We start from the raw sequence: 16,944 nt of genomic DNA, 5'->3' as shown, positions 1-16,944 counted from the left end.
TCGAGTTAGAAGGGTCACTTTCTCCTTGATAAACATTTAACTATGATTTCTAAAACATATTTCAGTATATTTGTAGCATACAAGGTGAACATAAATGATTACCATACTTTGTATGTTTCATGTTGCTATAGTTTCTCGGTAAGAGATGTAAGATTATTCAAGTGGAGAAAGTGAAACAAGAAAACCTCCAATGACCACAAGGATGTGTGATGTCTTATAGGTGGTTGATAAGGTGCAATATATCATACAACTTGCAAAAACATGGAACCCTTATTTTGAGTAGTAATGTCATTAGAAAGCAATGAAGGTTCACAACTTTGATGCATCCAAACTTTTTAGTTATCATAAAACTTAGTCAGAAAACCCAAGACCTAAATCATGACAGGACTATATATAACCTATTGGTTGGTGATTGTTCTTGCAAACATGACTGACATGAAGAAGGCATCCAATAAATTGTTTACATCCTTGCTTTTCCATGACAAGGAACCTGTCAAGAACAACCTCATCTAAGCACCCATGATTGCCAAAATTGAACTTTACAAGATGACATATATCTTGGCATGAAGTCTTCCCACATCCCCCCACCCACAACTGGTAAATGAAGACTTGGTGTGGCCTACAAAATTCACCAAGCCTTTCCATGTCCTAATGGAGTACTTGTAATGCTATGCATCTTTATATGAATATTTTTATACAAAACCCAGAGGGCCACTTAGATCTCTTATCATATGTTCCTGAAGAAAGAAAAGTTGTCAGACATCAACTCTTGCAGTCTGTTCACCTCTTCTAAGCTGTCATATCTGCACATGTTTGTTGCCATGGAAACAGTCATAACTTTAGACCCAAGTAGGAACTATTAATCCACAAACACATATTGCCTTCTGCTGCATTCTTTTTAGCAAAAAGCACCTCATTCTTACCTTGTACAAAGCTGCCTTTAGTAACCTGCAAGGTTTACAGATGAAATCACAGAACATAGCTTTTGCGTACTTGGCATGCATGATATGCTCAGAAAAGGACTTTTAGCTTTTTGGCATGGAAGCTGCAACTGAGATTTGCAGGTTTATGGTATCACAATTGATGCATTGTGTTTGGCTTGATTTGGGTCACAGGTTTGTCATACAAGAAGACTTGTATCTTGATGCATAGAAGGTATTTGTTCAAATGATGTGTAAAAGATTTAAAATCATGACTACAAATGCAGGTTTCAGAGAGAGTTTCAAAGGATGAAGTTACTTGCTCTAGACCTACAAATTTGAAAGTGTTGTATTGGGTTGGAGGTTTTTTTCCTTCTCCATAGTTTCTATATCCATGTTGTTTGGGGTGTATACTTCCTCCTGGTTTCTTGGTAGTCGATCCATATGCAGCACCAGAAGATTTTCTACAAGACATTTGAAACTAACCTGACAAGAGTATCCAGGATTATATGAACTCTCTGCTGATATATGAGTATTATCAATAGGATTGTTTAACAGAACACCAGCAAGAAAGAATATGTATGAACTGATAAATGCAAGAGGCCATTATGTACAAGTTGAAACTCTTAATCTAGGATTCTGTCAATCCACATGCATCCCTGTCAAATACCACCATCAAGATTCGACTTCGATTAACATAGTAATGGAAAGCCAAGCAGTAGCCTCACAGGGAGCAAATGACTAATGTGTATATCCCTGAGATCTAACTTGATATTTCATACTTTCAGGGACATGTGGCTTCTCAAACTGGTCACGTTACTCAGCTCCACCTGTTGGCTCTCAATCCTCCTCATGATTCTAGATGCATCATCACTTCCTGAAGAAGGTAAGGTGTCGCTGTTAATTAAACGCCGCTGTCTTATACTTGAAATAGCCAGAGTAAGATCGGCAATCGAGGGGCGCCTTCTTGGTGTCTTGTGTAAGCACTTGTAAGCAATGTCAGCTAGAAGCCTCACTTCCTCCGGGTTGCTCCTACCAACAAGTTTCTTATCAACTATCTCTTGCCAGTCAGCTTTGCCATCCTCACCTATCACTGCCTGGAAGCAACAACATATGGCAGTCCGTGAAAAATATAGTGTTGGGTCAGTGTATTTGTCACTTAGCAGCATTTATGTAGTACTTAAAAACAAATGTTCTAACAAACTTGATGCAGTATCAAACCTGGATACAAGTGGCACTTCCTTAGATTGGCAAACTAGATTAAAGCAAGTATTCTAACTCTGCTAAAATTCATTGTTGGGCATAACTGGAGTTCTAATAGTGAGTAAAATCTCACATTTTAGTTACTCCAAAATTTGAAAGTACAGAAACTATGCAACATAATAGTGTTGGAATCCCTGTAATTATTTTATAGTTTAGTTATCAGATGAATGTGGCTTCTTCTACCATGTACATACTACTTAATAACCTTTAACCAATGATCAGTAAATGTAAAAAAGAATGCAAATTTTCTTCTACCATGTATAGATTACCAATTAATTTTCTTTCAGTCTATGGAATGTTTCCCACTGAAGTTAGAGATAAGGTTATGTTTCTTTTCATTAAAACAATTAAATCTATGGTTAGCAGAGAAAGAACTTACAAGATTTATATAATCCATTAGACCTTGCTGTGGGTTTATTGCTGTTATTAGTTCAAACAATATAATCCCAAAACTGTATATATCACTCTTCTTTGTGAATTTGCTTGTTGACATATAGTCTGGATCCATATAACCATATGTACCCTTGAGGCCTGACTTTCTGTCGTCAAATGTCTCCTCCTTGGACAACCCAAAGTCAGCAACCTGCACGGATAATTGGCATGAAAATTAATTATGAAAGAATTACATGATGTAGGCAGCAAATAAAATTACAAGACCAACTAAATTCTGAAACATCCAAGTCAGTTCTTGCAAATCACTATCTGCATATGCATCTCCAACGGTAAAAAGATTTCTGGCACGTGTAGACAGATTGACAACTAGCAGTTCCGTAATAAGTATGGGTTCTAGTTTCAACAAGAAATTTATCAATATATGCAAGGTTCATCGTACCGTACCATACCGGCATTTTGACCCGGGCTCAGTATGGTATGGTACCGATGTATCGAGCGGTACATCAGGGCATACCGAGCGGTACACCCTGGTGTACCGAACAATTTTATATTTTCATACTGTAGCAGTGCTATAGTATAGTACTGTAGTACTATAGCAATACTACAGTATAATACTGTAGCACTGTTGTGGTACCGGATGGTCTACGTACCGGTAACTTGTCGGACCGGTATGTACCGCCCGTACCGGACGGTATGCTTCGGTATGACAGACCTGATATGAGCTTGTGCTTCAGAAACAGGAAAGCACTCTCTCTTTAACAAAATATCAGCAAATATATTCTCATTTAATTAAAGACAACTGACTAAAATTCCTGTTAGTAAAATCCACTCAATCTATATGCAGGACCGCATGTGCATGGCCACATGTACTGTTCCCTGTGCATGTTCAATCATACAATTTGTTGTGTTCATTGGCAAAGCCCATCAGAACCCAGAATCTTTTCATTCTCTCTGCTTCAAACAGATAGAACACGGACAAATCCTTATTTCCTCCACTCAGACATTCATCCACTCTAAAGGCCTTTTCCATTTCCTCTCATTACCAGGTTCTTGGCCTCCATTTGTAAACAAATACTATATGCTACGGTTGCTAACTAGATGTTTTATTTGGAAAGATCGACCTGTCAAGTATTACTAAAGAGATCTGGGAATATGGTGACTTACTCAGCAAATGGAGAAAGTATAATCAGAACAGACAATTCTAACTTGCAACTTGTATGTGCAGAATCATAGACTTAGCATTCATTAAATCATGCTTATTTATCAATTTTATTTATTAACATGTTATTCCAGCACTGTACAGAATATCTTTTTTACTTCATTCTGTACTTCTCAAATGTATTGTAACTTCAAATTAGAAGTGTGACCCTGGATAATTATGTCGACTATGACTTATCCAGAATACATACCTAAGATCTAGTAGATCATTTTTTTGCAAAGCAGAAAAAGAATCAATTAAGATTTCAAAATCTACAAAATGACCTGTGAATAAATTTAAAAGAGGTTAAGTGCAACTACATTGACATGATTTTGCTACGAAGCTCTGCAAGATTGATGATCATAATGTAGCAAAGGGACCACTTTAGAAGAAGTTAACCTCACAAGTCTTTGTGTTTGGATCACATGTTGCATGCAGGAAGATGGTTGCTTTCCATAATTACCATTAGCGTCTTTACCAATAGGCCTCTGATGAGGTAGAGAAAACACAAAAATGTCTTGTGAACTTCTATTAACAGAGTGAAGCAAACCATTCCTATAAGGTCATGGACTCATGGTTAGAATTCGTTTATGAATGCATATGAAGTGGTTGTTTGGAATAGTATCAGAATACTAAAATTTCCGCAGATCTCCTCTGACTCAGTAGTGCTGATCAACAATCAAGACACGAAAAGTAATAGGTTCAAAAGTTAGAACAAGTTCGGCTAAAGCATTGATGATTTGCCAACACAAATACAAAATATAAAAGGAAAATGAGGTGCAAGATTCTTCAATGTGAAAAACATGAGAGGAGATAACAATGATAAATGATAGAAAAAGAAACCAAGGAAGGCATCAGCAAACACTGAACAATTCAATGAATTAAGTTGTCAAATGACTATAAAATTTACCATTGTTAAAGAAAATTAAGTCTGTAAGTTCTCATAATTTGATTCTTTATAAGATTATACCATGATGATAAGAAAATCTTAAGTTTCTTCCAAGGGTGTCTCTTGAGCTCAGATACATGGGTAACATAATTCTTGACAGGACAAAAATTATGGAAATAATTATATCCATATTTATAATATGGAAATAAGTCTTCAAAAGCAAATATTATATTGAATTGATACCATAAAGGATTAACAAATGGCCAAACACTTGTTACTGGTACTTCATTGTCATCATAACAAGAAAATTATATAAAAAAATGGAAATTGCAATGCACATGCAAGTTGACTCACCTTGGCCCTCATTGATTTATCTAAGAGTATGTTAGCAGATTTTAGATCTCGATGTATGACAGGAGGGATTGCCTGTTCAAAAATTATTGTATGATTAACTGGCCCTAGAGGGTGGTTAACAATTTACAATATGAAAATAAGATATATAACATACCCCTTCATGAAGATATTCTATTCCATGTGAAACATCAGAGGCAATTTGCAGTCTCTCTTCCCAGCTCAAAATTCTTGGATTATCACCTAAGAACATTCATGATGGTAAGTGTTCAGTTGCAGTTGAACAAAGAAAAAGAAAAGAAACAAAGTGATATCCAAATTATTCACAAATTTTGAAATGCAAGGAAATTGCTGATCATTTGGGAGAAAAACACCACGGTTCGAACATCTAAAACTAAACAATTGATCAAATATTTGGATTAAACAATCCTAAGTTGCTATAACTAGACACTAATGCATCAAAATTTATGCAAGATTTGAGATTTTCAGTTCAAGGTCCAGCATCATCATGGACTGAAACAGGATAAAACTGACAGAAGATGTTTCATGATATTCATAACTTCTTGTACTAGTTTATAATTTTCGGTTTTGATGAACTTCTAGTGAGTTTGTGAAGAACACACATGCAACAACTAACATAAAGGCCAAGAGAAACATACACAGAGTCAAACTCCATCATGGACAATTAATTTTGTAAAAAATTTAGCATGCCAATATGCCTTTATGTGTTTTGTTTGTTTGGTAGCAATTGCAGAATTTTACACTCTACATTGATAACAGAACATAAGGTTCATGATTTTTATGCAATTTCTGACTTTTAGTGTTTATCGAGTTTGTGTGCTAGAAAAAATTTCTAGACTTTCCGTATAATCAGATAATCATCTGCAATGTCCAGAATATCAGAGCTTGTCCTGTAAAGTTATTGTTGGCATAATTAGTTATGATTGAACAGAGTGCTTGTTTTGTAGATTACTTTAATCACAATGAGATCAATTACTTGTGTGACTCATTAGCATGAGATGTTTGAGAAGCACTTAGGTATTCTATGACATAGAAACTTACTCATATATGGAACTGCATGTGTATGTGATGCATAAAACAATTAGGCTTTGTTGTTAGAAACCAATAAACTACAAAAAGCTCTATTGTAGACATTTGGTTAATATTTCAATTATTGTGATAGAATCATGATAATTGATTGATTAACAAAGAAAGGATGTTTTACGGTTGTAAGATAATTCTAAAATTTGTTTAGTCACATGTTAACTAATCAATTATCATATTTCAGAAATTCGATGATGATTGTAGTTAGATATCGTAGAAACATCCAGAGTATACTTCATATGTATACTAGTATGGCATGCAACTCGGGTGATGCTGGCTTTGCATAGCCGAATAGAAAATTTTGAACTTACTATATAAGAAGCTTGCTAAGTTCCCATTAGTCATGAACTCATAAATGAGCATGCGTTGGCTTTTATCTACACAATACCCAACCAAATTCACAAGATTCCTGTGGTGCAACCTGCTAAGCAAAAGTACCTAGACAAGTGAAAGATAACAAAAGAATATTAAAATTTCACATTTGCTCGTACACAGTTTTTCAGTAGAGAAAATGGTACATAAACAATACTGATGCATCTTCGGAACCAAACTAAGGATTATATTCCCTCCACAACCCCATTTTGGTCAGTGGCCTGGGACATGGCGGCAGCACGGTATGTAACATTAACTTGCCAGTTCTCTATCTTTTTTGTCTTGCTGAAAGAGATTCAACATTCATTTTGTTTTTTGGGACTTTATTTCTCCAATGACATACAGTAAGGTAGCACCCCCTTGCCATTATAATTCAGATATTTGAATGAAGCATTCACTTCTCAGCAATGATTCAATCAGAACTTTTCTTGTTTTTATTAAGATATGTTTTAGAAAATAACAATTGCAGGCATATTTTCCATCTATCTCATGGTAAATGGGTTTATTTTTCGTATAGCCTCTAATAAAAAAAAGTATCATAGCCAGAAATTTGAGGACTTTAGATCACAGCAGCCACTGATTCTTGATTCTTGATTCTGTGCTTGAGAAATGGAATGACTAGGATTTGACTGGTTCTACAAAAATAAGCAGTTGATAAATTACATTGATTGAATAAAAGATATACTTCAGTATTCATATGTAACTGGCCAAAGGCAAAATACTACTTAGAAGGTTGGATGAATGAAATGTTATGAATCAATCAAACAATGGACTTTTCAGGCAGATAGATACGTGACTATGAATATGACACTATTATCTCAAATTTCACACAACGCATGAGAGACATGATGAACAGAGAAGTCTAGTTCTCTAGCACAAGCTTTTTCATTAATATCTAATGGTTCAAGTTAGTTTCCAAGACTATATAGTTCATCTTCCTTGAAAACAAAAACCCTGTTCATCAATAAGAAAAAGCTAGGTTAGTATTAATCTTAATATGTCAAACAACATTTCAAAACTTCTTTATTTTATAAATTTGGTCCATGGATAATTTAAATTTAGGCTGAGCCTTGTGGGTTTAGTTTGGACACTAGTCATTAGACTGAATCAGATAAAAGTATTGGGATTTTCGGTTAATTTGCATCATATAGAGTATAGACAATGTTATCATCTAGTATAAAGTTTTGGATAAATTTCAGGCTCATCTAAGGTATGTTTTAGTTAAAACCAGGGTTTTTAATTTCGAATGATACTGCCCGTACCGGGCGATACGTACCGATCCACAAGCAGACTGGTACACGGACCACTCGCCACCGGGTGGTACCGTCGATTGGGACTGTTTTCGCCCCGTTACCACCCGAAATCAATCGATGACGATCGATTTCGACCGTCGTTGCCCGCTACCGGGCGGTATTAGCCGAGGGAGAAGAAGAGGGAAAAGAAAAGGGAGAAGAAAAAGGAGAACCTGGAGATCCGGCACCGCTCTCCCTCGACGATCCCGATCCATCATCGCTCTCCCTCGCCGGACGTTGCAGATGAGATGTCACCTCCTCGTTTGAGGTGACGAGGCCTCGACATCATCAGCGACTTCTCCTAATCCACACAGGGAGAAGAAGCCTCGGCGTGGGGAGAAGAAACCTCGGCGACGTCGCTGAGGCTTCAAGGTTTTCTTCTCCCCACGCTGTCACTGACAAAATTTGAAACAGGATGTTTGATGTAATGCTTATATCTGTCCGTGTCTGTTGGCATGTTCATGCCTTGTACAGCGTGTAGAGGGGCAGCCGAAGGCTTATAAGTCCCATTTTAGTTGGGTTGGTGGCCTCTTTAGGCTTGTAAATAAATGTGGTGTCATGTGGACACGTACGAGAGCTTTTCGGTCTGTAATGGACCATTTTACCCTTTGTTGTGCTACTGTTCAGAGCTTCTAAAGTCTGTTTGTAATTTGCATTGTCTATGAAGTGATTTTCGGACATGTTTGCTTGTGGATCCCGATTGAGGCGTTCTCTTTAACCCGTTCTCTCTTTTGTTGGTCCTAAGGGACAATGGGAGGCTTCGGGGAGGTTGACCTTTGCGGACGGACACGCAAGGGTGCCGCACGACTTAGGCAAAACCAGCTAAGTCCGTGTCATATGGTATCAGAGCGGGACAAGCACTCATAGAAACACTTAGCATGCAAACGTGGGGGACCTAGCGGGGCTGCGTTGAGGGCAGTCAGCACACGCGCGACCGTTTGGGAGAAAACGAGCATGGTGATGTAAGAAAAAGGAGTCGCTCAGAGGAGCGGGCATCTGAGATTGACATTCAGAGGAATGGCCAACCCTTCGCGCAAGAGGCACCACGAGAATAGGCAAGCTTGGAAGAATGTGGAGCGCACAAAGGTTGGGATGGCTGAGTTTGAGCTACGGCTCAACGTTGACAACTATACTTGATGGTGCTCTAGGCAAGCGAGGCGCTTGGCAAGAATGAGACCATCCAAGGTGGAATGAGTTGCTCAACGACCAAAAGAGTTATGCAAAGCACACAGAGGTGAGGGGAATTGCTAACTCGAAGAATTTGGTACTCATGCATGGGCTTGTATGCGGACGATGGAATGTTCGTGGCCATCCCAAGGCGACCGAGACTCGGCGCCATGGAGCATTGAAACTTTCTCTTCGGCATGTGAAGGATACGTCCGTAGGAGGCTGAAGTGTGCAATGAGTTCAGCATGTTGCTAGGCCTTGAGGGGTGCAGCGGGGGCTGTATGGACGTGGAGTCGCAATCTAGCAAGTGCGTTTGCAGGAGGCAGAACAATGCACAGTTTGTTCAGCAGATCGGAGTAGTCCAAGGGGATGGTGGTCTCCGAAATGAAGAGAGATGTTGCTCCAACGGGGTAGTTAACCAGGAGGGATAAGTCCCGGCTCTCCAGAGGGAGAATCATGTGAGACGGACCTCACATGTTGAGGAGGAGTACCTCAACAAACAACAACTCCACGAAGCTCGGTGGACTGAGCAAGCGGCGAGGAGTTGTCGCATGATCTCGTCAAGAGAATGCATTGGTGGATGCATTGCGAGATCAAGTGGGGGAGCGACCTAAAACAACTTAAATGAAGGCACACTTGGAGTCGATGTGGAGATCGAACTCAAGGGAGGGTTGACCCGTGGAATGGTGGGCGCGAGGGCCACCATCGACTCAATGCAAAAACGAGCAGCGGAGCAACTTGGGTGTAACTTGGCGAAGTACCCAAGCCGCATGAAGGGAGCCAGCATAGAAGTTGGAACATGGAGCAGAGGCACAGTGCTTTCCTTAGACAGAGGTCAAGGACATGAACTCTTGCAGAGGCAAGAGTAGGATCATGTTGTTCCATGGGTCCTTCTTTCTGACGGAGCGGACTCATCTTGCATGGTGCCAAAGACGAAGGGAGCTTCGCGGCACATGCACCTTAACTCGGAGAAGCATTTGATGGAGGAACTAGGGCGACTCAATTTGCGGAGGCGAAGTTGGGTTCAGAAGAGCCTTAGCACGGGGCAAGAGGACGCAGAGGCGGGTACTCTTGAAGAATATGCCACAGTGTTGCCATTTGAGTTGCTATGAAGGAAGCAGTGCGCAGCGGAGATTGTGCTGGTAGGGGCAGAGGCCCAGGATCCAGACAATGGTGCACAGATTACAGTGAAGTCGGTGGACTTCGAGAGCTACTAGGCGACGGACTGTCCTAGAGCGGTGCTTCATCTTGGTGTGACCCAAGAGTGGGTGGATGAAGGTCGATTGCCAAAGGAGCGAACAAAATCGAAGGTGGAGGAGACCCTGCGATGTACTGGCAGAGGCCACACATGGAGGGTTCACAATTCGAGTTTATTCCACAAGGATCATAATGCAATGGAGATGTCACCAGGAGGCGACATGGTGCAGCGGATCGTGGTGGAACAGTTCGTGGCAATGCGATACACACGACTGCATCCCGTGAGGGATGAGATCATATGGAGGTATGATCGGAAGTTATTGGAAGCTCCACTTCGGTGAACAACACGACGGCAAGAAGGGCTATGGATTCAAGGAGTGAAGGCCATGGTACCGCAGAGGCGGGTCTTCCGGGCGTGCATCGAATTTTGCATCGGATGAAAGTCTTGGTCATCAGCATATGGGGGCTGTTTTCCACCAAGGGAAAAGTTCGAATGCAAGTACTAGTGAGTTCCATGAGAGGGACTTGATCATACAGAGGTATGATCGAAGCAGCTGGAGAGTTAGACTGCTCCAGAGCTCATATTCGCTTAAGGGAGCCCGACAAGTCCGAGGACAAGGTCGAGTAAGCGAACGTTGCTACCAAGGAAGCTAAGGAGAACAGAATCGGTGCAAACTCTACAACGTGATGGCAGAGGCCATGCATGGGAGTTGCAGTCTGTCTTTCCATCGACCAAACAGACTGCTTGGAGAACACAGTGGTGTTGAAGCAGGGGGTCGAAAGGGGCGAGGAAGCGACGACGAGTCCAGAGGGACTTAGCTACCTAAAAATCAAGCATCAGTCAGAATGGAGGTGGACTCAGAGGAGTGCCACAGAGACATTTCTACTGATCATGCAGAAAAGGGATACAGATGCGAGGCGATGGATAGTAGGGCCATGGGCATGGCAGCGCCATGGTACCACAGAGGCGGGACTTCCGTACAAGTCATTGATCCCTTGCTCTCACGGAGGGAGAGCACTTGGTCGTGAAAGGGGCCGAGGAGGTGGAGCATACAAAGGCAATCTCCAAGTACCGAGACAAGGCTGAAGGGCAGAGGCCAAGAAACTTCGTAAGACCGGTGTCAACAAGTTTCTCATCAAGATAGCCGTAAGTGAAGGACTTCGGGTCATGCAAGAGTGCACGACCAAGGAACGAAGCAGGCAGTACGCGGTGCTGTACCTTTGCTACTCGGTGAAGTAGGCGGCAGGGTTTATGGAGAAGACGGTACAATCCCAGAGGCGACCTCATCTATCAGAGAATTACTCCAAGTTGGGGTGAAAACTTCCCGCATTCCAAAAGTTCGATGGCATTGAGAAGGTGAATCACAGTAGCTAACTCAACGCAAGGAGTGCAAACACTTCAAGTGCTTCAGAAGTGTGAGCAAAGAGCAGGCGAAGACCAGTAACCAGCTCGATGCATGAAGTACAACCTCGAGGAGGCGGGCGAAGTCATGTAACCTTTGCCTTCTCAACTCTTAAGAGAATGGGCGAAACCGAGTACCCCAGTTCTCTTATCTATCCAGCAGAGGAGCTCTGCACAAGTTCAAAGACCCTTCGAAGATAATGGAAGACAATAGTTGTCAAATCCTCACCAACGGTGATCAGTGCTACTGAGAGTAGATTGTCCGCTTCATTTCCCAACGAAATGTCAATCGAAAGCGGAAGTGATGCGAACCTACTTGGATGTGACAACTAACTGAAAGAAGAGTCAATGAGCAAATTTTGTGGAGGAAGGACCCAAAACATCAGAAGTTTGCGAGGCGATGCTCGTTAAAGCTCCAACAAGCATCCACCCAGTTCAAGCAGCATGTGGAAATTTTGAGAGACTGGCGCAGTAAAGATGGTCTTTTCCTTCATTTGGTGGATCCGCAGGAATCAACAAGGATCAACACAACTCAGCCAACCCCACACCAGAATCAGAGTCATTGGCGAGTTGAAGCAGCATGGCGGATCAAAGGTTCGACTACTCAGAAATAGCAGCGGAGAGCAGCTGGGAGCCAGGAGGCGCATTGCAGGTGGAGCAGAGGATTGAAGACTCGGCAAAGGCGAAGAGTTGCAGTGTTCACAAAGGCTTCAACGAGGACGTCGAAGGGATAAGTGGGGGAGAATGTCACGGACAAACTTTGAAACAGGATGTTTGATGTAATGCTTATATCTGTCCGTGTCTGTTGGCATGTTCATGCCTTGTACAGCGTGTAGAGGGGCAGCCGAAGGCTTATAAGTCTCATTTTAGTTGGGTTGGTGGTCTCTTTAGGCTTGTAAATAAAGGTGGTGTCATGTGGACACGTACGAGAGCTTTTCGGTCTATAATAGACCATTTTACCCTTTGTTGTGCTACTGTTCAGAGCTTGTAAAGTCTGTTTGTAATTTGCATTGTCTATGAAGTGTTTTTCGGACATGTTTGCTTGTGGATCCCGATTGAGGCGTTCTCTTTAACCCGTTCTCTCTTTTGTTGGTCCTAAGGGATAATGGGAGGCTTCGGGGAGGCTGACCTTTGCGGACGGACGCGCAAGGGTGCCGCACGACTTAGGCAAAACCAGCTAAGTCCGTGTCAACGCGGGGAGAAGAAACAACGTAACATCGCCCCTTTTTTATTTTTTAACTTATATATATATATATATATATATATATATATATATATATATATATATATATATATATATATATATATATATATATATATATACACCAAGCGGTACGCTAGAGCAAGGTTTGCCATACCGTACCATACCGGCATTTCGACCCGGGCTCGGTACGGTACGGTACCGGTGTACCGGGCGGTACATCAGGGCGTATCGAGCGGTATACCCTAGTGTACCGAACAATTTTATACTTTTTCATCCTGTAGCAGTGCTACAGTATAATACTGTAGCACTGTAGCGGTACCGGGTAGTCCGCGTACTGGTAACCTGTCGGACCGGAACGTACCGCCCGGTACGGGCTGTACGCTTCGGTATGACAGACCTTGCGCTAGAGCATACTGCTCGATATACTTGTATCGTATCGTACCGAGCTGAACTACATACCTTGATTAAAACCACTAGAATTCACACATAGAATACATGTCCATCAAGTGCATGTTCTTCAAAATAGCTTTCTTCTTGAAATCTTGAATTTCAAAGCAAACTTCATGTTCTTATTCAGCAAGTGCGATTTTATCTAACTAAGTCAAGCTTAAACCAAGTTTATGGAAGTTTCAACTTTTAATAGCCAGCTAATTAACAATATGAATGAAAGGTAGAAGCATGCATTTCTAAAGACTAAAGGTATACTTGTATCGTACCGTACCATACCAAGCTGAATTCGAAACTCTGGTACCGTACGAAACTACAAACCTAGATTAAAACCACTAGAATTCACACGTAGAATACATGTCCATCAAGTGCATGTTCTTCAAAATAGCTTTCTTCCTGAAATCTTGAATTTCAAAGAAAACTTCATGTACTGATTCAGCAAGTGGGATTTTATCAGACCAAGTCAAGCTTAAACCAAGTTTATGGAAGTTTCAACTTTTAATAGCCAGCTAATTAACAATCTGAACGAAAGGTAGAAGCATGCATGTCTAAAGACTGAACAGAATACCTCTGTTTGGAACTCCTTTTCTCCTTGGCTTGAATTACTTGAAAGCACCTTAACAGCTACCAATTCACCTGTAGGCATTGCAGCTTTATATACTGGGCCAAAAGATCCCTGCCCTAACACTGTCGTAAAGTTCTTTGTGGCTTTCTGGATGTCCCTGGATAACACATTTTAAGATATCATTAAGTCAAATTACTAAATACCATTGCTTAAACATGAATATATTTTATATACTAGGTAATCCTATCTTATCGAAAGAAAATGACATGTAAAGAGTGGAACATTTAGTATGCAAATAATGTCACATTTAATATATTTAAGAAAAACTTTTTGTTAGAATTATGATCTTTCAAACATGAGCACTAAATTAAGCTAAGGTTCTCCAATATCCAAAATCTATTCACAAGCTGAGATGTATTAAAATATCAGCCACAATCTGAATCATGACAGAACTATGTGCTTGATCAGGAAGATGAGTGTATTCTTGGTTCACTCAACAAAGTATTTATCTAACATATTTTGTCCACTATCTTAATATCTCATCTAATTTCATATGCAGTATTTTTTGGTTAACATAGAAAAGAATACTCTCAACTATGTAGAGATATTTTGTCCACTACCTTAATATCTCATATAATCTATATGCAGTATTCTTTTGTTAACATAGAAAAGAATACTCTAACCTCTTGTTAACATGACTATCTAGAGATATTCTTAATTAAGTAGTACAACTATATCTCATGTGCATGATATATAATAGAGTTCATCAAATATTAGTCAATCCAACGTTGTCAAAGAATTCACAGGAAGCAAAATGTTAGTAGATTCTATGTTGAGATTATACTCTTGAACAAAAGATGCACACAGAAAATAAAAGGAATGTCTGTGAGTAATTAATAGCTTAGGCTCTAGCATAAGTAATCATAGCTAAAGATAATAATTAAATTTAAGAAGACCAATAGAAGACATACTTGTATGAATATCTTGGAATTCCTGAGAGAGATGCAAAAAGGTCTTTAGTGTTAGCATTCCTCTTTGCCATGTATTGGAAGCCAGAATTAGTCCCAGAACCAGAGAGTGTTGCACTTGAATCAATGCTGGTGTTAACTCCATTTACACGTATGGGAACAGATGCTATGCTGAGGTCTCTTGATTGGTGCTGGCCATAAGAACGTTTTTTATAGAGCCTTATAACAATCAATGCACCACATCCGATCAAAATCCCAACTGCAATCCCAACTGAGACCCCTATAATGATTTTATAAGTCTGATTCCCCATTGTTCACGACCTTCTGAATCTTAGAGGAAGATAACATTTTGAATTCCTACACAGCATAGAATATCAAGTTTTGTATCAAAACAAATAAGCTTATTTCAACTACGTTTGTATATTCAATGCTTATGAATTACATAACAAATATATAACGAAGTAAATTGTCCACAATGGTGTCAAGGAAAAGTTTTTTGGCATGTTGTTTCACTGCAAACTTGTAAAGAGATTATAAACTTGCAGCACTGTGAAGTAAGGCATCGTTGCGATGGTGAGCATATAGCCGATGCGATTGCACGAATTATCATATTTTAACTTTGCCACATCCAAACAGGATTACTTTGGCTAATCTTCATTCACTAACTTTTCAGTGCTTAAAAAAAGGTAACTTCAAGCCAAAGCCAAGAGATTGTTCTTGATTTATGAAGAAGAGAAGGAGAAGAATCTCAACCGGGGTCGATCACATGATCACAAAGCTCAAAGCCAAAGAACGGTCAACCAAAACGAGAGGAAAAGAAAAGCCATGAACCAATTCAACAAAATCCAACCGAATCAAATGAAAACCCATTCCACTTTGATTTTTCCGCAAGAGAATTGCAAGTATTCCGAACTCGGCATCACCAAAGAAAAGAATTTTCCGTTGGGGTTTTTATCTTCCATCTCCAAAACCAGAAGTAAACCAATAAAATCAAGAATCCAACACATGAGCACAATAAGAGAAAGAAAAAAAATCGAACTTTTTCTTCCTGGAGGAAGAAAACGTCAAGAGAACTCGACCACTGGAATCAAAGATGGCAGGGCAAAACCTCAATCAGCTCAGCTGCGAACACATACCTCTCGACGCAAAGGGAAAGCAATCGGTTCCCACTTTGAAGTCTTCGGTAGACTACACTCGTTCTTATTCGCATCAATTTGGCGAAGAACGAGCGAAATGGACTCGCACAGAGGGAGACCGCGACGTCAAAAAGAGGAGGCGAGCGTGGGAAGACAACCTCAAGATGCGATCGCAGTTGTATAGCTTCTGTCTAGGTAAAGGCAGCAACCAGATGAAGGAGTCTTCCTATTGGTGTCAACGGAGAAACATTCGCATGGGACCGGATAGGAGGGCCAATCATAACACGAGCTTTTAGACGGGCTGTAACAGTTGAGCCAAAGTCGGATCGAAGGCCTTCTACACGCCGATAGCTGCTCTTTTGGGATTATAGATGGGTACAGGATACTAAAATGTGGATCGAGGAATATTAGAAACGACCCCTGGAGTCCACCATTTAACCGGGTTGACTGCGTCTACGCCTCTGTCCGAGAGCTCATTAATCCTTCTTCTTGTTTGATTCTTGTGTTTATGTATTCTTCATACTTCTACAAATCTCCAATCCTGATGCTGAAACATTCTTGAATAAGATGCTTAGATTTGTCCTGCTACAAAACTGTTGAACTCAGCGGAAGAAGTCTTACCTTGTCATATTCCTCACCCTTCATGATCAACAAGAGGAAGCAAATTACTTCAGCAACACATACAATGAACAATGAGTGGTTAGAAGCAAAGAAGACTTGGTCTTATAGGACTGACAAGTTTTCTTTCTCCTCCATCACAACTGTGGGGAGTATAGTTTGGTTGGCAGATGTAATCAAACAAAAACACTGCTTCTGAAGTTTCTGATTCTTATTCCCTCAGCTTTCTTGTTCTAAAGATATATTCCTCCCATCATTCTACATAAACTGAAAGGTTCTTATTATAATCAATAGTAGGAGGGGATGTTTGCCCATCAAGTTCATCTTAATGTTATATTGATTTTGATCAAAAGTTCAACAGAGAAATGAAGTGAATTAGGTAGTTTCTTGCATGATTGAGTTAATTCCATACCTAAACAAAAAGTATAAACAATCTAATATAATACAATGAAAACCCA

General features: G+C 40.3%; 1 protein-coding gene across 2 annotated transcripts; it reads right to left on the bottom strand.

The window, feature by feature from the left end:
- Positions 1-1,489: 1,489 nt before the first annotated feature.
- On the bottom strand, positions 1,490-16,005 carry LOC103985501 (calcium/calmodulin-regulated receptor-like kinase 2). Of its 2 annotated transcripts, XM_009403222.3 has the most exons (8): positions 15,869-16,005; positions 14,736-15,089; positions 13,768-13,921; positions 6,430-6,556; positions 5,172-5,257; positions 5,018-5,089; positions 2,563-2,766; positions 1,490-2,017 (listed from the first exon to the last, which is right to left on the bottom strand). In XM_009403222.3, the coding sequence occupies exons 2-8, from the start codon at positions 15,041-15,043 to the stop codon at positions 1,697-1,699; spliced, it is 1,272 nt and encodes a 423-aa protein (XP_009401497.2). In that variant the 5' UTR covers positions 15,044-15,089; positions 15,869-16,005; the 3' UTR covers positions 1,490-1,696. The 2 variants fall into 2 exon arrangements, with proteins under 2 accessions (XP_009401497.2, XP_065040347.1); XM_065184275.1 differs by lacking the exon at positions 5,018-5,089.
- Between the last annotated feature and the right edge of the window lie 939 nt (positions 16,006-16,944).

The sequence above is a fragment of the Musa acuminata genome, chromosome BXJ1-5 (assembly GCF_036884655.1).
Source record: "Musa acuminata AAA Group cultivar baxijiao chromosome BXJ1-5, Cavendish_Baxijiao_AAA, whole genome shotgun sequence".
Classification (NCBI taxonomy): Eukaryota; Viridiplantae; Streptophyta; class Magnoliopsida; order Zingiberales; family Musaceae; genus Musa; species Musa acuminata.
This window is presented reverse-complemented; position numbering and strand designations above follow the sequence as displayed.